General features: G+C 40.2%; 1 protein-coding gene across 1 annotated transcript in view; it reads right to left on the reverse strand.

The window, feature by feature from the left end:
- lrba (LPS responsive beige-like anchor protein) overlaps nucleotides 1-20,908 on the reverse strand; it is a 702,007-nt gene that overhangs the window by 264,389 nt on the left and 416,710 nt on the right. Inside the window, 1 exon segment of the mRNA XM_055158186.1 lies at nucleotides 14,895-15,019. Within this exon segment, the coding sequence (XP_055014161.1) occupies nucleotides 14,895-15,019 (125 nt within the window).

Genomic DNA, 20,908 nt, shown 5'->3' on the forward strand with positions numbered 1-20,908 from the left:
CCCGGTTAAGTCCTGGTTAAGTCCTGGTTTAGTCCTGGCTTAGTCTTGCTTCAGTTCTAGTTTAGTCCTGGTTTAGTCCTAATTTAGCTCTGGTTTAGCTCTGGTTTAGTCCTGATTTAGTCCTGGTTTAGTACTGGATTAGTCCTGTCTTACCTAAGTTTTAGTCCTGGTTTAGTCCTGGTTTAGACCTGGTTTAGTCCTGGTTTAGTCTGGTTTAGACCTGGTTTAGTCCTGGTTTAGTCCTGGTTTAGTCCTGGTTTAGTCCTGGTTTAGACCTGGTTTAGTCCTGGTTTAGTCCTGATTTAGTTCTGGTTTAGTCCTGGTTTAGACCTGGTTTAGTCCTGGTTTAGTTCTGTTTTAGTCCTGGTTTAGTCCTAATTTAGCTCTGGTTTAGTCCTGATTTAGTCCTGGTTTAGTACTGGATTAGTCCTGTCTTACCTAAGTTTTAGTCCTGGTTTAGTCCTGGTTTAGACCTGGTTTAGTCCTGGTTTAGACCTGGTTTAGACCTGGTTTAGTCCTGGTTTAGTCCTGGTTTAGTCCTGGTTTAGATCTGGTTTAGTTCTGGTTTAGACCTGGTTTAGACCTGGTTTAGTCCTGGTTTAGTCCTGATTTAGTCCTGGTTTAGTCCTGGTTTAGTTCTGGTTTAGTCCTGGTTTAGTCCTGGTTTTAGTCCTTTTAGTGGTTTAACTCTGGTTTAGTCCTGGTTTAGACCTGGTTTAGTCCTGGTTTAGTCCTGGTTTAGTCCTGGTTTAGTCCTGGTTTAGTCCTGGTTTAGACCTGGTTTGGACCTGGTTTAGACCTGGTTTAGTCCTGATTTAGTTCTGGTTTAGACCTGGTTTAGACCTGGTTTAGTCCTGGTTTAATCCTAACTTTGTTCTGGTCTTAGTTAATTACTTAAAACTCTTGGCAAAACACTTTTAGTTTTTACTCTTAAAGTACATTCCACTTGAGTACTCCTTGGCCCCGGTGTGTGTACTTGTACTTGTACTGCAGTAACAGAGCAGAGTACTTGAGCTCCTGCAGTAGCCCGACACGCTGACGTCTCGGCGCTGCAGCGGTGAGCGGGAGTGTGAGAGAGCGGCCGCCTTCTGTCTGATGAAAATAATTACGGCCAGATTTGACCTTTATCCGGTCGGAAAAGCCCGGCGCGGCGTTCCCGTCCCGATCCGCACTTCCCCGACAAATGTGAGGTCGAGGAAAACACGAGGAAAGGTTAGAGCCGGAGTCTGCGTCAGGCTTCACTGTCACGCACACAGAATCACACAGACGCACGGGTTCAAACCGGGTCTAAACCAGGTCTAAAACAGGTCTAAAACAGGACTGAACCAGGTCTAAAACAGGACTAAAACAGGTCTAAACCAGGTCTAAAACAGGTCTAAAACAGGTCTGAAACAGGACTGAACCAGGTCTAAAACAGGACTAAAACAGGACTGAACCAGGTCTAAACCAGGACTAAAACAGGACTAAAACAGGTCTAAAACAGGACTAAAACAGGACTGAACCAGGTCTAAAACAGGACTGAACCAGGACTGAACCAGGACTAAAACAGGTCTAAAACAGGTCTAAAACAGGTCTAAAACAGGACTAAAACAGGACTGAACCAGGACTGAACCAGGACTAAAACAGGACTAAAACAGGTCTAAAACAGGACTAAAACAGGACTAAACCAGGTCTAAAACAGGACTGAACCAGGTCTAAAACAGGACTGAACCAGGACTAAACCAGGACTAAACCAGGACTAAAACAGGACTAAAACAGGTCTAAAACAGGTCTAAACCAGGTCTAAACCAGGACTAAACAAGGACTAAACCAGGTCTAAAACAGGTCTAAAACAGGACTAAAGCAGGTCTAAACCAGCTCTAAAACAGGACTAAAACAGGACTAAACCAGGACTAAACCAGGACTGAACCAGGTCTAAAACAGGACTAAAACAGGACTAAAACAGGACTAAAACAGGACTAAAACAGGACTAAAACAAGGACTAAACCAGGACTAAACCAGGTCTAAAACAGGACTAAACCAGGACTGAACCAGGACTAAACCAGGACTAAACCAGGACTAAACCAGGACTAAAACAGGACTAAAACAGGACTAAAACAGGACTAAAACTAAAACAGGAAAACAGGTCTAAAACAGGTCTAAAACAGGACTAAACAGGTCTAAAACCAGGTCTAAAACAGGACTAAAACAGGACTGAAAAAAAACTAAAACAGGACTAAAACAGGACTAAACCAGGACTAAACCAGGTCTAAACCAGGACTAAACCAGGACTAAACCAGGACTAAACCAGGACTAAACCAGGACTAAACCAGGACTAAAACAGGACTAAAACAGGACTAAAACAGGTCTAAAACAGGTCTAAAACAGGACTAAACCAGGTCTAAAACAGGTCTAAAACAGGACTGAACGGGACTAAACAGGACTAAACAGGACTAAAACAGGACTAAACAGGACTAAAACCAGGACTAAAACAGGACTAAAACAGGACTAAAACAGGACTAAAGCAGGACTAAAACAGGACTAAAGCAGGACTGAAACAGGACTAAACCAGGACTAAAAACAGGACTAAAACAGGACTAAAACAGGACTAAAACAGGACTAAAAACAGGACTAAAGCAGGACTAAAACAGGACTAAAACCAGGACTAAAACAGGACTAAAACAGGACTAAAACAGGACTAAAGCAGGACTAAACCAGGACTAAACCAGGACTGAACCAGGACTAAAACAGGACTAAACCAGGTCTAAAACAGGACTAAACCAGGACTAAACCAGGTCTAAAACAGGACTAAAACAGGACTAAACCAGGACTAAACCAGGTCTAAACCAGGACTAAACCGGGACTAAACCAGGTCTAAAACAGGACTAAACCGGGACTAAACCAGGTCTAAAACAGGACTAAACCAGGACTGAACCAGGACTGAACCAGGACTAAAACAGGACTAAAACAGGTCTAAAACAGGACTAAAACAGGACTAAAACAGGACTAAAACAGGACTGAACCAGGTCTAAAACAGGACTGAACCAGGACTAAACCAGGACTAAACCAGGACTAAAACAGGACTAAAACAGGTCTAAAACAGGTCTAAACCAGGTCTAAACCAGGACTAAACAAGGACTAAACCAGGTCTAAAACAGGTCTAAAACAGGACTAAAGCAGGTCTAAACCAGCTCTAAAACAGGACTAAAACAGGACTAAACCAGGACTAAACCAGGACTGAACCAGGTCTAAAACAGGACTAAAACAGGACTAAAACAGGACTGAACCAGGACTAAAACAGGACTAAAACAAGACTAAACCAGGACTAAACCAGGTCTAAAACAGGACTAAACCAGGACTGAACCAGGACTAAACCAGGACTAAACCAGGACTAAACCAGGACTAAAACAGGACTAAAACAGGACTAAAACAGGTCTAAAACAGGTCTAAAACAGGTCTAAAACAGGACTAAAACAGGTCTAAAACAGGTCTAAAACAGGACTGAACCGGGACTAAAACAGGACTAAAACAGGACTGAACCAGGACTAAACCAGGACTAAACCAGGTCTAAAACAGGACTAAACCAGGACTAAACCAGGACTAAACCAGGACTAAACCAGGACTAAAACAGGACTAAAACAGGACTAAAACAGGTCTAAAACAGGTCTAAAACAGGACTAAACCAGGTCTAAAACAGGTCTAAAACAGGACTGAACCGGGACTAAAACAGGACTAAAGCAGGACTAAAACAGGACTAAACCAGGACTAAAACAGGACTAAAACAGGACTAAACAGGACTAAAACAGGACTAAAGCAGGACTAAAGCAGGACTAAAGCAGGACTGAAACAGGACTAAACCAGGACTAAAACAGGACTAAAACAGGACTAAAACAGGACTGAACCGGGACTAAAACAGGACTAAAGCAGGACTAAAACAGGACTAAACCAGGACTAAAACAGGACTAAAACAGGACTAAAACAGGACTAAAGCAGGACTAAAGCAGGACTAAACCAGGACTGAACCAGGACTAAAACAGGACTAAACCAGGTCTAAAACAGGACTAAACCAGGACTAAACCAGGTCTAAAACAGGACTAAAACAGGACTAAACCAGGACTAAACCAGGTCTAAACCAGGACTAAACCGGGACTAAACCAGGTCTAAAACAGGACTAAACCGGGACTAAACCAGGTCTAAAACAGGACTAAACCAGGACTGAACCAGGACTGAACCAGGACTGAACAAGGTCTGAAAGAGGACTAAACCAGGTCTAAAACAGGACTAAAACAGGACTAAACCAGGACTAAAAAAGGACTAAACCAACCTTAAACCTGAACTAGACCAGGATATTCAGAGTTTAGTCTGGGAACAGGACTAGAGCGGGTTTCTGGGGTCTTTGTGGATCTTTGTGGGTCTTTTTGGGTCTCTGTGGGTCTTTTTTGGGTCTTTTTGGGTCTTTTTTGAGTCTTTGTGGGTCTCTGTGGGTCTTTTTGGGAAAACGGTACACGAGGAGAGGATGTAATTTTGATAAATATTCCCAGCGTGCAGCTCCTCGAGTGTCGGAGAACTGGTTTTACCGTTTATTAAAGACGAATCCCACAAGACGAGAGAAGAATCCACGAGAAAAGACCAGATTTGGACAGAAAGTGCATTAATAGAACCAATTTACACTGCACATTTAGGCTGAGTTTGTTTCTCCACTGTGTTTTTAAACTCCACACACCTTCACCTGAGTCATTTGGACGGTTTCAGTCTTGGATTTGCTGATTTCTACTGAACTAAAGGTAAAATGTAGCTGTTAATTCACCACTTCATGACATCACGAGGTGGAACAGAGAATTTTGACTAAATCAGGACTAAATCAGGACTGAAGCAAAAATAAACCCAGGTCTAAACCGAGACTAAACCAGGAATAAACCGAGACTAAACCAGGACTAAACCGAGACTAAACCAAGACTAAATCAGGACTAAACGAGGACTAAACCAGGACTAAACCAGGTCTAAATCAAGACTAAACCAGGACTAAACCAGGACTAAATCAAGACTAAACCAGGACTAAACCGGGACTAAACCAGGACTAAACTGGGACTAAACCAGGACTAAACCAGGACTGAACCAGGACTAAACCAGGACTGAACCAGAACTAAATCAAGACTAAATCAGGACTAAATCAAGACTAAACCAGGTCTAAACCAGGACTAAACCAGGTCTAAACCAGGTCTAAACCAGGACTGAACCAGGTCTAAACCAGGTCTAAACCAGGACTAAACCAGGACTAAATAAGGGCTAAACCAGGTCTAAACCAGGTCTAAACCAGGACTAAATCAAGACTAAATCAAGACTAAACCAAGACTAAACCAGGACTAAACCAGGTCTAAACCAGGTCTAAATCAAGACTAAACCAGGACTAAACCAGGACTGAACCAGGACTAAATCAAGACTAAACCAGGTCTAAACCAGGACTGAACCAGGACTAAATCAAGACTAAATCAAGACTAAACCAAGACTAAACCAGGACTAAACCAGGTCTAAACCAGGTCTAAATCAAGACTAAACCAGGACTAAACCAGGTCTAAATCAAGACTAAACCAGGACTAAACCAGGACTAAACCAAGACTAAACCAGGACTGAACCGGGACTAAACCAGGACTAAACTAAACCAAAGAAACACATTTGTCTGCCACAGACTCAGGCCTTTTTACCCGCCCCAGTGATCCCGTCCAAACTGTGGGAACCGAAGCCTAAACCGTGTTAAAAGCGGCACCTGTGGGAGCCTCGGTCGGCCCGGCGCGGGGGTTTTAGAGACGTTTAGCGACGAGGTCCGAGGAGAGTCCTGACAGAGTCTAAGTGCCTCTGCTCTGTGTCACGACCGAACTGAAGAGAAACAAGAGCTGGAACGAAGACGGACGCGGCTCAAACACAGACCCACGCAGCAGCTGGACTCAAACGTTTAAAGGGTTTAGGACGGAAGGTCAGGATGTCGTTTCCTCGTCAGTAAGTGTGTCATCGGTTCGTTCGTTTTTCAGAATAAAAGCAAAAATAAACGGTTTTCTTCACTGTTTGTCTCTAAAAACAAAATGAAAAAACAGACGATGATTTGTTCTTTTCAGTTTAAATGAAAAATGGAAAAAAAAACAGACGTAAACTGTGATGCCGGAATGAACCAGGACTAAACCAGGACTAAAGCAGGACTAAAACAGGACTAAAGCAGGACTAAAACAGGACTAAAACAGACTAAAGCAGGACTAAAACAAAACAGGACTAAAACAGGACTAAAACAGACTAAAGCAGGACTAAACCAGGACTAAAACAGGACTAAACAGGACTAAAACCAGGACTAAAACAGGACTAAACCAGGACTAAACAGGACTAAAACAGGACTAAACTAAACAGGACTAAAGCAGGACTAAAACAGACTAAAGGACTAAACCAGGACTAAAGCAGGACTAAAACAGGACTAAAGCAGGACTAAAACAAGACTAACCAGGACTAAAGCAGGACTAAAACAGGACTAAAACAGGACTAAAGCAGGACTAAACAGGACTAAAACAGGACTAAAGGACTAAAACAGGACTAAAGCAGGACTAAAGCAGGACTAAAACAGGACTAAACAGGACTAAAGACTAAAGAGGACTAAAGCAGGACTAAACAGACTAAGCAGGACTAAAACAGACTAAAGCAGGACTAAAGCAGGACTAAACAGGACTAAAACAGGACTAAAGCAGGACTAAAGGACTAAAACAGGACTAAAGCAGGACTAAACAGACTAAAGCAGGACTAAACAGGACTAAAACAGGACTAAAGCAGGACTAAAACAGGACTAAACAGGACTAAAACAGGACTAAAGCAGGACTAAGGACTAAAACAGGACTAAAGCAGGACTAAACAGGACTAAGACCAGGACTAAAACAGGACTGAGACCAGGACTAAAACCAGGACTAAACCAGGACTAAAGCAGGACTAAGCAGGACTAAAGCCAGGACTAAGAACAGGACTAAAACAGACTAAGAGGACTAAAGCCAGGACTAAAACAGACTAAAGACCAGGACTAAAGCAGGACTAAAACAAGACTAAACCAGACTAAAGGACTAAAGCAGGACTAAAACCAGGACTAGACCAGGACTAAACCAGGACTAGACCAGGGACTAAAGCAGGACTAAAACAGGACTAAAGCAGGACTGACAGCAGGACTAGAAACAGACTAGACCAGAGAACTAAAACCAGGACTAAAGCCAGGACTGAAAACCAGGACCAGACCAGGTTCAGTCCGTATGTGGCACAAAAGTTCGGGATCAAAGTCACGAAAGTCACGTAAACGGGAAACGGCCGTTATCAGTTTTTTCCATTTTTCATTTAAACACAAAATCAAAAACTGAAAAAAAAAAAAAAAACGAATCATTATCTGTTTTTTCATTTTGGTTTTGGAGATAAATAATGAAGAAAATAGTTGCTTTTTTCATTTTCTTATTTTTGGTTTTATTTTGAAAAACGAATGAACAAATGACACACAGATTCTCATCACAAACAGACCTGGAGTTGTACAGGAAGTGCTCCAGAGTGTTTTTTTTTTTTGTTTTTTTTTTAAACTTCACACACCTTCTCTAGAATCGTTTGGATCATTTCAGTCGTGGAGTTGCCAATTTCTACTGAACTAAAAGTAAAAGGAGCTGTTAACATGAAAACTGCCAAGACGGAGCAGAGCATTTTGAGGTTTGGAGATGTGGACAGACTAATAATAAAAGAGTTACTCAAACACGTGTGAGTGAAACAAAACACAACTCCAGGTCTGTTTTTGAGGAGCTAAAACATTGTAACACGACTTAAACAGCAAGACAGGAGACAATTTTGCGTAATTTAAGACTCTGACTGTATTTTTTGGACTATAAGGCGCATTAAGAGAAACAAACGGACGACTAGGGGTGGACGATATCTCGATAATTTAAATATATCTTGAGATATTTTTTAAACACGAAATGAATTCTGACGTATCGTATATATCGATATCATGCTTATATTTAATTCTGATTTTGCTGTTTCGCTGTTTTCGAGCAGTTTTTTCAGAGCTTATAGTTTATGCAAATGAGCCATGTGGTTTCAAGTTTCGTTTCAGTCCTGATCACCCGACAGTCTACGCGGGCGCATCTCAAGTCTGTCCTGGTTCAAGTTCGTAAGCGGCACCAAAGTCCGGCATCGCAGTTTAAGTCACGGAAACGGGAAACTTCACCTACATGTGTAGAAATGATCAGACTTTTAGGGCTAAATCTGAAACGTGAACTCTTTCCACTCACCTTATGGTTTGGGATTAGAGTTTTTTAACATTCAGACATTTTAACATTGTCGTCTCTTTTAAACAAAAGGCGCAGACGTTCAGAAATAATCATAACAGTCTCATGAGAACTTAACAGAATGATGGAGTTGCGTGAAAAAGATACTAAAATTCCCCTAAACCCAAAACCCTAACTTCTAACTAGGGATGGGCATTCGATGAAATTTTCTTAATCGATCGTTGGAAGAATTAACGATCGATTATCGATTAATCATTAACGTTTTTATATTAAAATGATCATCATTATTATTACTATCTGCACTACTAATCTGCATAAATAAATTCAACTTTACGACATATAAACCGTAACGACTCTAGAGCCACATCAGCCCGTTTGACATTATAATGTGTTTAATTCAGTTTTGTTCAAATCTCACAGAAACAAAACTTAAAACCACATGGCTAATTTGCATAAACTAAGTGAAGATAAAACTCCAGCTCTTGTGTCGCTGATGTGGTTCAACTTCTGTCGGATTAAAAGACATGACTCAGGTGAATACAGGTCAGTGTGACCAGATTTGTGTTTGTCAAAACCAGGACACCGTACGGGGGGAGGGGGGCGGGGCCTCGTCATCCACATTGAGCGACTCTCACCTGGTAAAACTTTTTCCCACTGGACACAGAAACATATGTGCTGCTTTATACACTGTGCACATGGACTCACACTTGTCCCAACGCAACGGAAAGTGTGGAATTTCTTGTACAAATCATCGTTAAATCCACATTTGTGCTTCGGTTCGTTACAGACTGACCCACTGTTTGTGTCTCGCTCCTTCTGATGCAGAGACACATGTACACACCTGTTTGGTCACGACACACACAGCAACCTACATTCAGGTTTGTCGATTAAAATTAACGTAATCAATGAAATTCTTAATGATCAATTATTGTATATATACTCTAACCCTAAACCCTAAAAACCTACATCGTTAACCCTAAACCCTAACTCTTAACCAAAAGCATTTTCCTCACTTTCACAAAACTTTCATTGAATTAAAAAAATTCCATGACTTTTCCAGACCTGGTAAATGACATTTCCAATTTCCATGACTTTTCCAGGATTTCCCTGACCGTGGGAACCCTGTTTGCATAAGTACAGGAGTATAGTTTGTTTGTTTTGTTTGGATTAACAATAAAATAATACTCTATTTTAAAGTTCTGCTATGTAACTTTATAGTTGTGGGTCCGTCACCTGCTTGTTTCTATGGATACGTCATTGCTCTGGAATGTCCCACAGTGTGACTTTAAACAGCTCCACTTTACATTTATTCAATTACAGGTGGTTTTATAGCACAAAAATACCAAGAAAAACGGACATTCTCCACAGATCTGACCTGTAAAACTTTGTCCGGTTTGGTCTCCATGGAGATAGAAAGGTTTAATGCCATACTGCGAAACATTCCAGACAAAGCCACAGCATCTCAAGCATTTAACGGAGCCTCCGCCGGAAAAGTTACACAAACATAACATGAATACACAATAATATTTTTACTTTTGTGTGTTTACGTGAGTGTTTTTTTGGGTTTTTTTTTGGATCTGGAGCGGTTGATTGAGCTGCTAAACCTGCCCCTTCGGCGTCCCGCGTCCCGCCGCTGCGGTCTGGACGCGCGCGATGAGGGATTACGCCGACTCCAAAAGAGAAACACAACTCCAAACCGCTAATGCAGGGACATGTGTCATCCGGACGGAGCCGCTCGGAACGCCGGAGTGTTCCCGCCGTTGAAAACCTGCACCTGTCTTTTTTACGGAGAAGAGCTCGACGTCGCATCGATTAAACCCCGCTGGAAGTGAAAGGAGAAAAAAGGGCCGTTGTATCGAAGGCTTTTCCCGAACCGCGCCAAGTTACACACACACACACGCGAGTCCTGGACGGGTTTTGCGGTTTACAACGATCAGTTATAACCCGAGGGACGAAAACTATTTATTACGCTGAGCTAAATCAGTGTATCCCATTTTTGGTTTTTTAAATTAATTTATGGACTGTAAGAAAAACATGTGTGATTCGTATTACGGTGTTTAATCCATGCCACTGCGTTCAGATTGAAATAAGACTTTAAACAGGTGGCGCGGGGCGACGTCTGCCAGGTTGTGTCGTCAGAAACGTACAAATGAAACGTTCGCCTGCAGAAGAAAGTATGGGAACCTTAACCCGTCCAGACCAGAAGGCAATTTGAGTAGGTTTTTTGTCCTCGCCTGGATTTTTTTTCTTAATTTTGCATTTAAAGTTCCAACTTTTAAACATCCTTTTATTTCAGTACGACCTGTTATTTCACAATCTGCTGCTGTAGTCGTGTCGTGTGGATGTAATAAAAGCGACAGGACCAGAAAAACACATGAAAAAACCTCAAATTAATTCACGCTTTTTCATACAAAACACACAGCAAACTTGTTTAAACAACTTTTTGGATATAAACCAATATTAATTTAGAGTTTTAGCGACAAAAGTGCAAAATATCAAGTCTGTAAATAAACTAAAAATATACTTATTGTCCTTAAAACAAAAACAAAAAAAGTGCAATCATCAATTTACTTTTCTGGTGTCAGTCGTGGAAACAGCTGGTGTCAGGTCCAGTTCACAGAGTAACATCACTTCCTGCATTTCCGTGGGGTTTATTACATTTATATTTGTACATTTCAAATAAAAATAGCAAAGGATGCGCAATTACGCAAAACCAAGATGAGTAATTTGGCATTTATTTGAGAAATATCTGCACTTAGAGCGGCTTTTTCATTTGTTACGAACACAGACGCTCAGAGCATCGATCATTTTGACTCACTACAGTCTTTGGCAAAGTTTGGGCCGATCAAAATGGACAGAGAGCATGAGTTTGGTGGAAAACAAAGTTCCTATTGGACATTTGTTTTCCCGACGTCATCACGCAGCATGTGTGTGATGTACGATAATGCTGGAGATCTGCTTGGAAGGCCACAACTGTCTAGCCAGTCTGGTGCCACCTAGTGCCTCCGCTCAATTTCATTTCTCTCCAGCGACTAAGTCAGGAAACAGAATACACTAGAAGATTTGTAAGAACTCTGGAACTCCAAGTTTGGGCACCAGCCAATCAGCGAAGAGCCGTACATTCTGTGTTGTCAACGATTCCCGAGATCGAGGATTTAAAGCCGGAACAAAGAGAATGTTTGGTAAATTTTATCAAGGGGAAAGACGTTATTGTCCTTCTTTCTACGGGATGTTGGTGCATTACATATGTTACAACCAAATAACAGCGATTAGGTTAAATAAAAAAAGTATCTACCTACTGTTGAGCAAATGAATCCTAATGCTGCGAGGTCAGACGGTTTCCACAAAGGCTGATGAATCAGGCTACTACAATATAGACGCTTTAGGGCAATTTACAAGTGTCTTAAGTAACCTCTAAATATTAATTATTTATTTTATTTATTTTTTATTTATTTTACTTTTTATTTATTCAGTTTTTCAAGTTTTGTGAAACAAATGAACAAATACAAAACCTGGGACACTGTTCCACTGTTATAAGGATACAGAGGTCAAGTCTCTTTTTAAATAATAAATTAATTTGCATAAAATTTAGACCCAAATATTTTGGATTTAAATTTTTTTGGACTATATATATAATAAAGGTTCATATTCTTGCTTGTGATGTGCCTAAAATGTTCCACAATATGTCCATAAATGTATAAATCTCCACGGCAACATGCAAATCAAATTAAATGGTTGTTTGTGTGATATTTTTGAATGATAAACAAAATCTGTAGTTGAATAAAAACAACACAGATCAGATAATAAAAGGTGCACTGTTAAACGCTTTTCTCCATGAAGACGTTATTGCTTTGTCTGGAATGTTCCACAGTGTGGCATTAAACCTTTCTATCTTCGTAGAGACCAAACTGGATCATGTTGCAGGTCAGATCTGTGGAGAGGCGACCCCGCTCACAGTCTGAATATACTGTGTTATTTTTTCTGTAGTTTTAAATGATAAAACTACATCTGATTGAATAAATTCATAAATAACTTTACATTTTATCCTTTTGACTTTGCATTTTGCCTAAAAATATAAACAGTTTTCATTTATTGAGGTGATCCATCAAAAAATAAAGTTTCAGATCACCTCGATTAGAACCCTGCATTAGGTTTTAGCACCAAAAGAAATGATGATTCACAAAGAAATTTGGAAGAAAAAGGAGATGTTTCAGATGTTACTCAAGCTGCATGAAGTTTCCTGGAAAATGACTCATTTTGCGTTTTCAAGTCACTTTTACGCAAGTTTTAGTTTGAGTTTGCAGAATAAAATGACAAATTATTCGAAAATACCTTATTTATTTGGTTCTATGTTATAGTATATTCCCTATAGGACAGCCTTTAAATATTTATTAATTTGCATAAAATTTAGACCCAAATATTTTGGACAGATATGGAACCAAATGCAGGGTTTAATCTAGAGAATATTTAAAAAAAAAAATGTTTGGACAAGACCTACTATATAATATAGTGTGTTCCATGTATAATATGTTCCAAATTTGTTCCAAATTTGGACCCAAATATGTTCCAAAAATGTTCCACAGTACGGCATTAAACCTTTCTATCTTCATGGAGACCAAACCGGACCAAGTTACAGGTCAGGTCTGTGGAGAGGCGACCCCACTCACAGCCAGAATGTCTGTTTTTCTAGTTTTTTTGAGCTATAAAACCACCTGTAATTGAATAAATGTTAAATAAAAGTAGAGCTGTTTAAAGTCACACCGTGGAACATTCCGGGCAGAGCAACGACGTAGCCGTAGAAACGAAAAGTGACACACGTAGTCCACCTTTAAAAGAAGAAAGAAATTTGGAAGAAAAAGGAGATGTTTCAGATGTTACTCAAGCTGCATGAAGTTTCCCGGAAAATGACTCATTTTGAGTTTTCAAGTCACTTTTACGCAAGTTTCAGTTTGTGATGTGTGAATGACAAATTATTCGAAAACACCTTATTTATTTGATTCTATGTTATCGTACATTCCCTATAGGACAGCCTTTAAATATTTATTAATTTGCATAAAATTTGGACCAAATGTTCCAAATTTGGACCCAAATATGTTCCAAATTTGTTCCAAATTTGAACCCAAAAGTTCCAAATTTGGACCCAAAAATGTTCCACAGTATAGCATTAAACCTTTCTATCTCCATGGAGACAAAACCAGACCATGTTATAGGTCAGATCTGTGGAGAGGCGACGCGGCTCACAGCCAGAGGGTTTGTTTTTCTAGGTTTTTTTGAGCTTTAAAACCACCTGTAATTGAATAAATGTTGAATAAAAGTAGAAATGTTTAATGTCACACTGTGGAACATTCCAGGCAGAGCAACGACGTAGCCGTAGAAACGAAAAGTGACACACGTAGTCCACCTTTAAAAGAAGAAAGAAATTTGGAAGAAAAAGGAGATGTTTCAGATGTTACTCAAGCTGCATGAAGTTTCCTGGAAAATGACTCATTTTGAGTTTTCAAGTCACTTTTAAGCAACTTTTATGCAAGTTTCAGTTTGTGTTTGCAGAATAAAATGACAAATTATTTGGTTCTATGTTATAGTATATTCCCTATAGGACAGCCTCTAAATATGGAATTAATTTGCATAAAATTTGGACCCAAATATTTTGGCCAGATATGAAACAAAACAAACAAATACAGGGTTTAATCTGGAGAATCTAAAAAAAACTAAAATAAAAATTGTTTAGACCACCCTACTATATATAGTAAAGATTTGTATTCTTGCTTGAGATGTGCTTAAAATGTTCCACAATATGTCCATAAATGTATAAATCTCCATGGCAACTTGCAAATCAAATTACATGGTCATTTATGTGTAATTTTTGGGCAATAAACAAAATCTGTAGTTGTAAAAAATACAATTCCAAATTAGATAAAAAGGTGCACGCTTTTCTCCATGGAGACGTTATTGCTTTGTTAGAAATGTTTCACAGTACGGCATTAAACCTTTCTATCTCCATGGAGACCAAACTGGACCAAGTTACAGGTCAGAATGTCTGTTTTTTCGAGTTTTTTTGAGCTTTAAAACCACCTGTACTTGAATAAATGTTGAATAAAAGTAGAGATGTTTAAAGTCACACTGTGGGACATTCCAGGCAGAGGAACGGCGTATCCATAGAAACGAAAAGTTACATACGTAGTCCAACTTTCAGAACGTACAATTTCAACCAAAGCATGCAGATAGAAATGAAAACAAACTAGAAAAGCTGCACAACGTATTTTTAATTTACAAAAAAAAAAGCAAAAGCACAACAACAAAAAACAAAAAAAAGACGATAACTCACCACATCTAACATCCGCTGTTACGCGTTAAAAAAAAAAACAAGTGTGGTTCAGCGCCGGCTCGCACATGCCCAGTGGCGAGAGCGCGCCGGAGAGAACGCCATGCTGACATCATTACCCCCTCTTTGCATAATGGGAGCCAGAGGGGCCGAAATTACTCGTGTGAAATTCAAATACGGCCGGCATTTTACTACGCCTAACGCCGCCATAAATCTTTTACAGCTACGGCAGGGCTAATTTTTATGGTCTTGTGCTCTTGTGCGTGGTGTGGGGTGCAGAGGGTGTGGGGGGGGGGGGGGGGACTGACCGTGCTCCGTGGCGGCCCTCAGCGTGGCCTCGGAGTGCGTGGATCCGAGAGGGTTTCTCGCGAACCGTCGTCTCCTCCTTAAATCGTCCTCCCAGTAGTCGAGGCGCCAGAAATCCCTCGGACGGCTGCAGCGAGACAGAGGTACAACATGTGTTAGCAATTACCAAGCCGGCGTTGCTAGAGCGAGGCCCGGCATCAGCGCGAGGACATAAAGACAGCTTTGTGTAGTGGTCGGACTTGTGTGTTTTTTTTTTTTTGGTAAAAGATTTAAAGGTGCATTGTGGGACTTTTCGGGTAAAGCTGTCGACTATCGCCAAGCAGATTTCAAACTACAACACATTTGTGCTGATCGGACTTTTTCTGTGATTTTAGTCCTGGGTTTAGAACTGGTTTAGTCCTGGTTTAGTCCTGGTTTAGTCCTGGTTTTAGTCCTGATTTAGTCCTAGTTTTAGTCCTGGTTTAGTTCTGGTTTAGTCCTGGTTTAAACCTGATTTTAGTCCTGGTTTTAGTCCTCGTTTAGTCCTGGTTTTAGTCCTGGTTTAGTCCTGGTTTAGTCCTGGTTTAAACCTGATTTTAGTCCTGGCTTAGTCCTGATTTTAGGTTTGGGTTTAGGTCTGTTTTGTTTTTTTTTCTTCAGGGGGATCGAACTTTGAAAAGATTTAAAGGTGCATTGTGGGACTTTTCCGGTAAAGCTGTTGCCTGTCACAAACAGGTTTCAAAAATACAACACTTTTGGACTTGGTTTTTTCTGTGAATCAGACTTTAAAAATAACTTTTTTTTTTTTTGTGGAGGGTCCACTACCTGCTTGTCTCCATGGAGATGTTACTACTTTGACTAAGTGTGACAAGCAGGTTTCAGTATTACAACATTTGTGTGGTGTATAGGACTTTGAAAAGATTTAAAGGTCCATTGTGAAACTTTTCCGGTGGAGTGGTGGAGGGTCCACTACCTACTTGTCTCCATGGAGATGTTATTGCTTTGTCTAAAATGTTCCGCAGTATACTTTAAAGCTAAATCTGTCATGAGGGAGACAAGCAGGTTTCAGTACTACACTATGTGTGCTGTTTCGGACTATGAAAAGATTTAAAGGTGCACTGTGGAACTTTTGTGGTGGGGGGTCCACTACCTGCTTGTGTTTACAATGTTCCACAGCACAGATTCAATCTGTCTATCACAAACAGGCTTTACCACTACGCTACACTTCGTGCACGATGTCAAGTGCACCCTGTGTTTTGGGGTGAACAATAACAACGAGGCCACGGGCGATGCCACCGTGTCATGTCAGCGGCACCAGTCCCTGACATGAGGGTCAGTGTGTGTTTGGAGAGGAGAGAGCTTCACTCACAACGGACCCTACGCCCCTCATGACGCTCGGGCTTAATAATAAGAATAATACACAACACTTGTATAACACTTTTCTCAACACACAGTTCAAAACAGACAAAACACAAATGAAGACCCAGCTAAAAATGGAGACTCCATCAGAAAAGTTCCACAGTGCACCTTTAACCACAACAAGCCTGTGTCTTTGATAAGGACGCTGGCTCCTCGTCCCGCTGGGTCCGCGCCGGTTCGGGGGGGGGGTTCTATTCCCCAGGACTATCCCGTTACACTATTGGCAGCGACAACACCTTGAGAAAGCGGAGCTGTCGGGAACAACGTGTGGAATGACAAAGCGGCGCTCGGAGCTCGTAAAACACGCCCCGCACGCTCTGATGTGCCGGTTTACGTTTAAAGGATTTCAGACGGAAGATGTATTCGGAAAGAAATGGCTCAAATAAGAGTGTGTGAGTGTGTGTGTGTGTGTGTGTAAGTTGATCGTCAAAAAGTTCTTGACAATATAGAAACAATACAGCAGATGTTTGATTCATGATGTTTCAGTTTCTGCTAAAACTCCAGTAACGACACTATAAAAACAATATTAAAGAGGAGGTATTTTACTTCTGTGGGGCATTAACCACGTTACCTTTTACTGTTTTCAAAATGCTAAGTCACTCCCCCTTCAGAGCGTCATCGCAACACAATCAGCTACCGCACATCGCATCGGGTTTGTGTCATGTTTTTGTGTATTTCTGGAGAGTTGTCGTGGGCTTGTGGGCGGAGCCTCGTACAGAATCTCACAGCTAACCTTAAAAAGGGTTTGAATAGGGCCCAGGAGAGATCGCTAAATTACTCAAACACACACGGACGACAAATAAAACCGCAGGCGTCGATCTAAAGCAGTGAGTCTCCAACCTTTTATCCTTTGGTCCTTTTATGAAACGAAAATGCCAGAGAGTTACTGTTTTTAGAGGTCGCAAGAAATTGAAAAAAGTCTAAGAGCTTTAAACAGTTAAGTTCCTATAAAACATAAACATTATCTATTTATTAGTGCACAAGTTAAGCATCAAAATGACACATTTACAGTGGTAATTCATTCGATTTTTGTTATTAAGCACAAAAAATATAATTCAGAAATCTCTTGGTGAACACTTTGGAATGTGGTGGAGAGCTGCTGGTAGCTCCCGAGTTAAGCCCAATTTACGGTCCAGCGTCAAATCATCTGCGTCACAATGCAGAGAGTCTGTGTCAACTCCCTACACAGCGCGTGTGCGTTGACCGACGTGCACCATTGCACCGTCACCTGCAAATTTTCTAACTACACGTCGAAACAACACAGACAGCAGGAGGTGACGCAGAAAATAAGAGCTTTGACTTGTTCTCTCTACATCCCCTACACACACGTCCTGGACTTCACTTTCCTTTCTTTACGTTTAATGTGTTTAATGCAGCTTTGCGCACATTTGTTTACATTTTACAGAAACGAAACTTAAAATCACATGACTCATTTGCATAAACTATAAGCTCTGAAAAAACTGCTCGCTCCTTGTGCGCTGATGCAGTTCAGTTTGTGTTGGACTAAAGGACACGACTCAGTGGATTATGAGTGTTCTCTCTGTGATGTTCTGCTGACGGTGAGTCTGTTCTGTGCTTCTGTTGCATTGGAGATGGTTCATAAAAAAACGACAGCAATAAGCCGACAGCATCAGTGTGGTTTGAGTCGACGCAGAACTATACTTCACCCTTTACAGACTGGAGACCCCGGATCTATGGACCATAACTAAAAAATGTGGTTTGATTTTAGCGCAATGAGATAGATATATAGATATATATATATTTATTTATTTTTTTGTCTTAGTTACATTGTGTAACTTTATGGTGGAGGGTCCATCAAATGCTTTTCTCCATGGAGATGTATTGCTTGTATATGCTTTGTTTGGAATGTTTCACAGTATGGCATTAAACCTTTCTATCGTCACGGAGACCAAACTGGACAAGTTACGGGTCAGATCTGTGGAGAGGCGACGCCGCTCAGTCAGAATGCCTGTTTTTCTAGGTGTTTTTGTGCTATAAAACCACCTGTAATTGAATAAATGTAAAGTAGAGCTGTTTAAAGTCACACTGTGGGACGTTCCAAAGTAATGACGTATCCATAGAAACAAGCAATTGAAGGACCCCCAACTCTAAAGTTACGTAGCACAAGTTTAAAATAGAGGGTTATTTTATTGTTAATCCAAACAAAACAAAAACTATACTTGTGTACTTATGCAAACAGGGTTCTCATGGTCATGGAAATCCTGGAAAAGTCATGGAAATTGGAAATGTAAGTTTCCCAGGGCTGGAAAAGTCATAGAATTTTGTAAATTCAGTGAAAGTTTTGTGAAAGTGAGGAAACTGGTTTTGGTTAAGCGTTAGGGTTAGAGTTTAGGGTTTAGGTCAGAATGTTTGTTTTTCTTGGTATTTTTGAGCTCTACAACCACCTGTAATTAAATAAATGTAAAGTCGAGCTGTTTAAAGTCACACTGTGGAACATTTCAGGCAAAGCAATGACGTATTCATAGAAAAAAAAGCAGGTAACTGACCCCGAACCAAAAAGTTACCTACAGTTTTGCGCCTTAAAAACGTTAAAATAAAACAAAAATGAATGTTACAAATACATACACTCATGCATTTATTTATTTTTCATATCACACTTTATATTTTCAGTATTTTATTTAGTCTGAGAGGCCCGCTGACCCTGCGACCTCCGCTCTGCCGTCCGGACGAGCAGAAGTGGAGCGGTCCAGACTCACGCTTCTCTCGGCCTCGTTTCGGGCCCAGCGGGAGGCCCCAGGAGAGAGCGAGAGCGAGGGCCTCGGGCGGGGGCGCAGACTCCAACACATCTACCAATATTAATCACTGTCTGTACTCGCCACTTTCCTCTTCCGTTTACATCTGCAGAACGAACGTCCCCGTATCAGCGCCGAGTAAGTTTTAACGAGGAGCTTTTGTTGTTGAGAGTGAACCTGTCCACGGTGAACGATGGCGTCCATTTACAAACTGGTTTCATTAAAATATTCTGAATATTTTACTTAATTTATTCAGAAAAGTAATACTCAAATCCACACTGATATCTTTGTTTTTTATGTTTTTTATAGTGTACAGATTGATACAGATTGATTACAAATAAAATTTATTATTATTATTAAAAATAATTTTTTCCTTTATTATTCAAACTAGGACTAAACCAGGACTAAAACAGGACTATATCAGATCCAAACCAGGTCTAAACTAAGACTAAAAACAGGACTAAACTAAAACTAAACCAGGTCTAAACCAGGACTAAACCACGTCTAAACTAAGACTAAAACAGGACTAAACTAAAGACTAAAACGGGACTAAACTAAGACTAAAACAGGACTAAACTAAGACTAAACCAGGTCTAAACCAGGACTAAACCACGTCTAAACTAAGACTAAAACAGGACTAAACTAAGACTAAACCAGGTCTAAACCAGGACTAAACCACATAAACTAAGACTAAAACAGGACTAAACTAAGACTAAACAGGACTAAACTAAGACTAAACCAGGTTTAACCAGGACTAAACCAGGTCTAAACTAAGACTAAAACAGGACTAAACTAAGACTAAACCAGGACTAAACCAGGACTAAACCAGGACTAAAACAGGACTAAACTAAGGAAAACAGGACTAAACTAAGAAACAGGACTAAAATAAGACTAAACCAGGACTAAACCAGGACTAAACCAGGACTAAACCAGGTCTAAACCAGGACTAAACCAGGACTAAACCAGCTCTAAACTAAGACTAAACGAAGACTAAATCAGGGCTACATTGGGTCTAAACCAGGACTAAACCAGGACTAAAACAGGACTAAACCAGGACTAAACCTGCTCTAAACTAAGATTAAACTAAGACTAAATTAAGACTAAACCAGGACTATATCAGATCCAAACCAGGTCTAAACCAGGTCAATCGCAATTTCTGAATAATCTGATCCCCGTCAACAGTAAAGAGGAGTATAAATTGTCACTCGTTTTGCCAAAAAAACCCACAAATGACCATGAAGCAAAATAAAAGTCCCTCAGATGACGATAAGAATGAGGAGAATCCAGAATGTGACACACTCTTCACAGTTTTATTTATACCAACCATCCCAACCCAGCTACGTCCCAGTTTTTAATCAATATTAATCACCGTTTGTACTCGTCACTTTCCTCTTCCGTTTACATCTGCAGAACGAACGTCCCCGTATCAGCGCCGAGTAAGTTTTAACGAGGAGCTTTTGTTGTTGAGAGTGAACCTGTCCACGGTGAACGATGGCGTCCATTTACAAACTGGTTTCATTAAAATATTCTGAATATTTTACTTAATTTATTCAGAAAAGTAATACTCATGGGCGCTCGCAAATCCACACTGATATCTTTGTTTTTTATGTTTTTTATAGTGTACAGATTGATACAGATTGATTACAAATAAAATTTATTATTATTATTAAAAATAAATTTTTTCCTTTATTATTCAAACTAGGACTAAACCAGGACTAAAACAGGACTATATCAGATCCAAACCAGGTCTAAACTAAGACTAAAACAGGACAAAACTAGACTAAACTAAACTAAAACTAAACCAGGTCTAAACCAGGACTAAACCAGGTCTAAACTAAGACTAAAACAGGACTAAACTAAGACTA

This window comes from Boleophthalmus pectinirostris, unplaced genomic scaffold (assembly GCF_026225935.1).
Source record: "Boleophthalmus pectinirostris isolate CB_2022bp ecotype Guang Dong unplaced genomic scaffold, ASM2622593v1 HiC_scaffold_22, whole genome shotgun sequence".
NCBI classification, from domain to species: domain Eukaryota; kingdom Metazoa; phylum Chordata; class Actinopteri; order Gobiiformes; family Gobiidae; genus Boleophthalmus; species Boleophthalmus pectinirostris.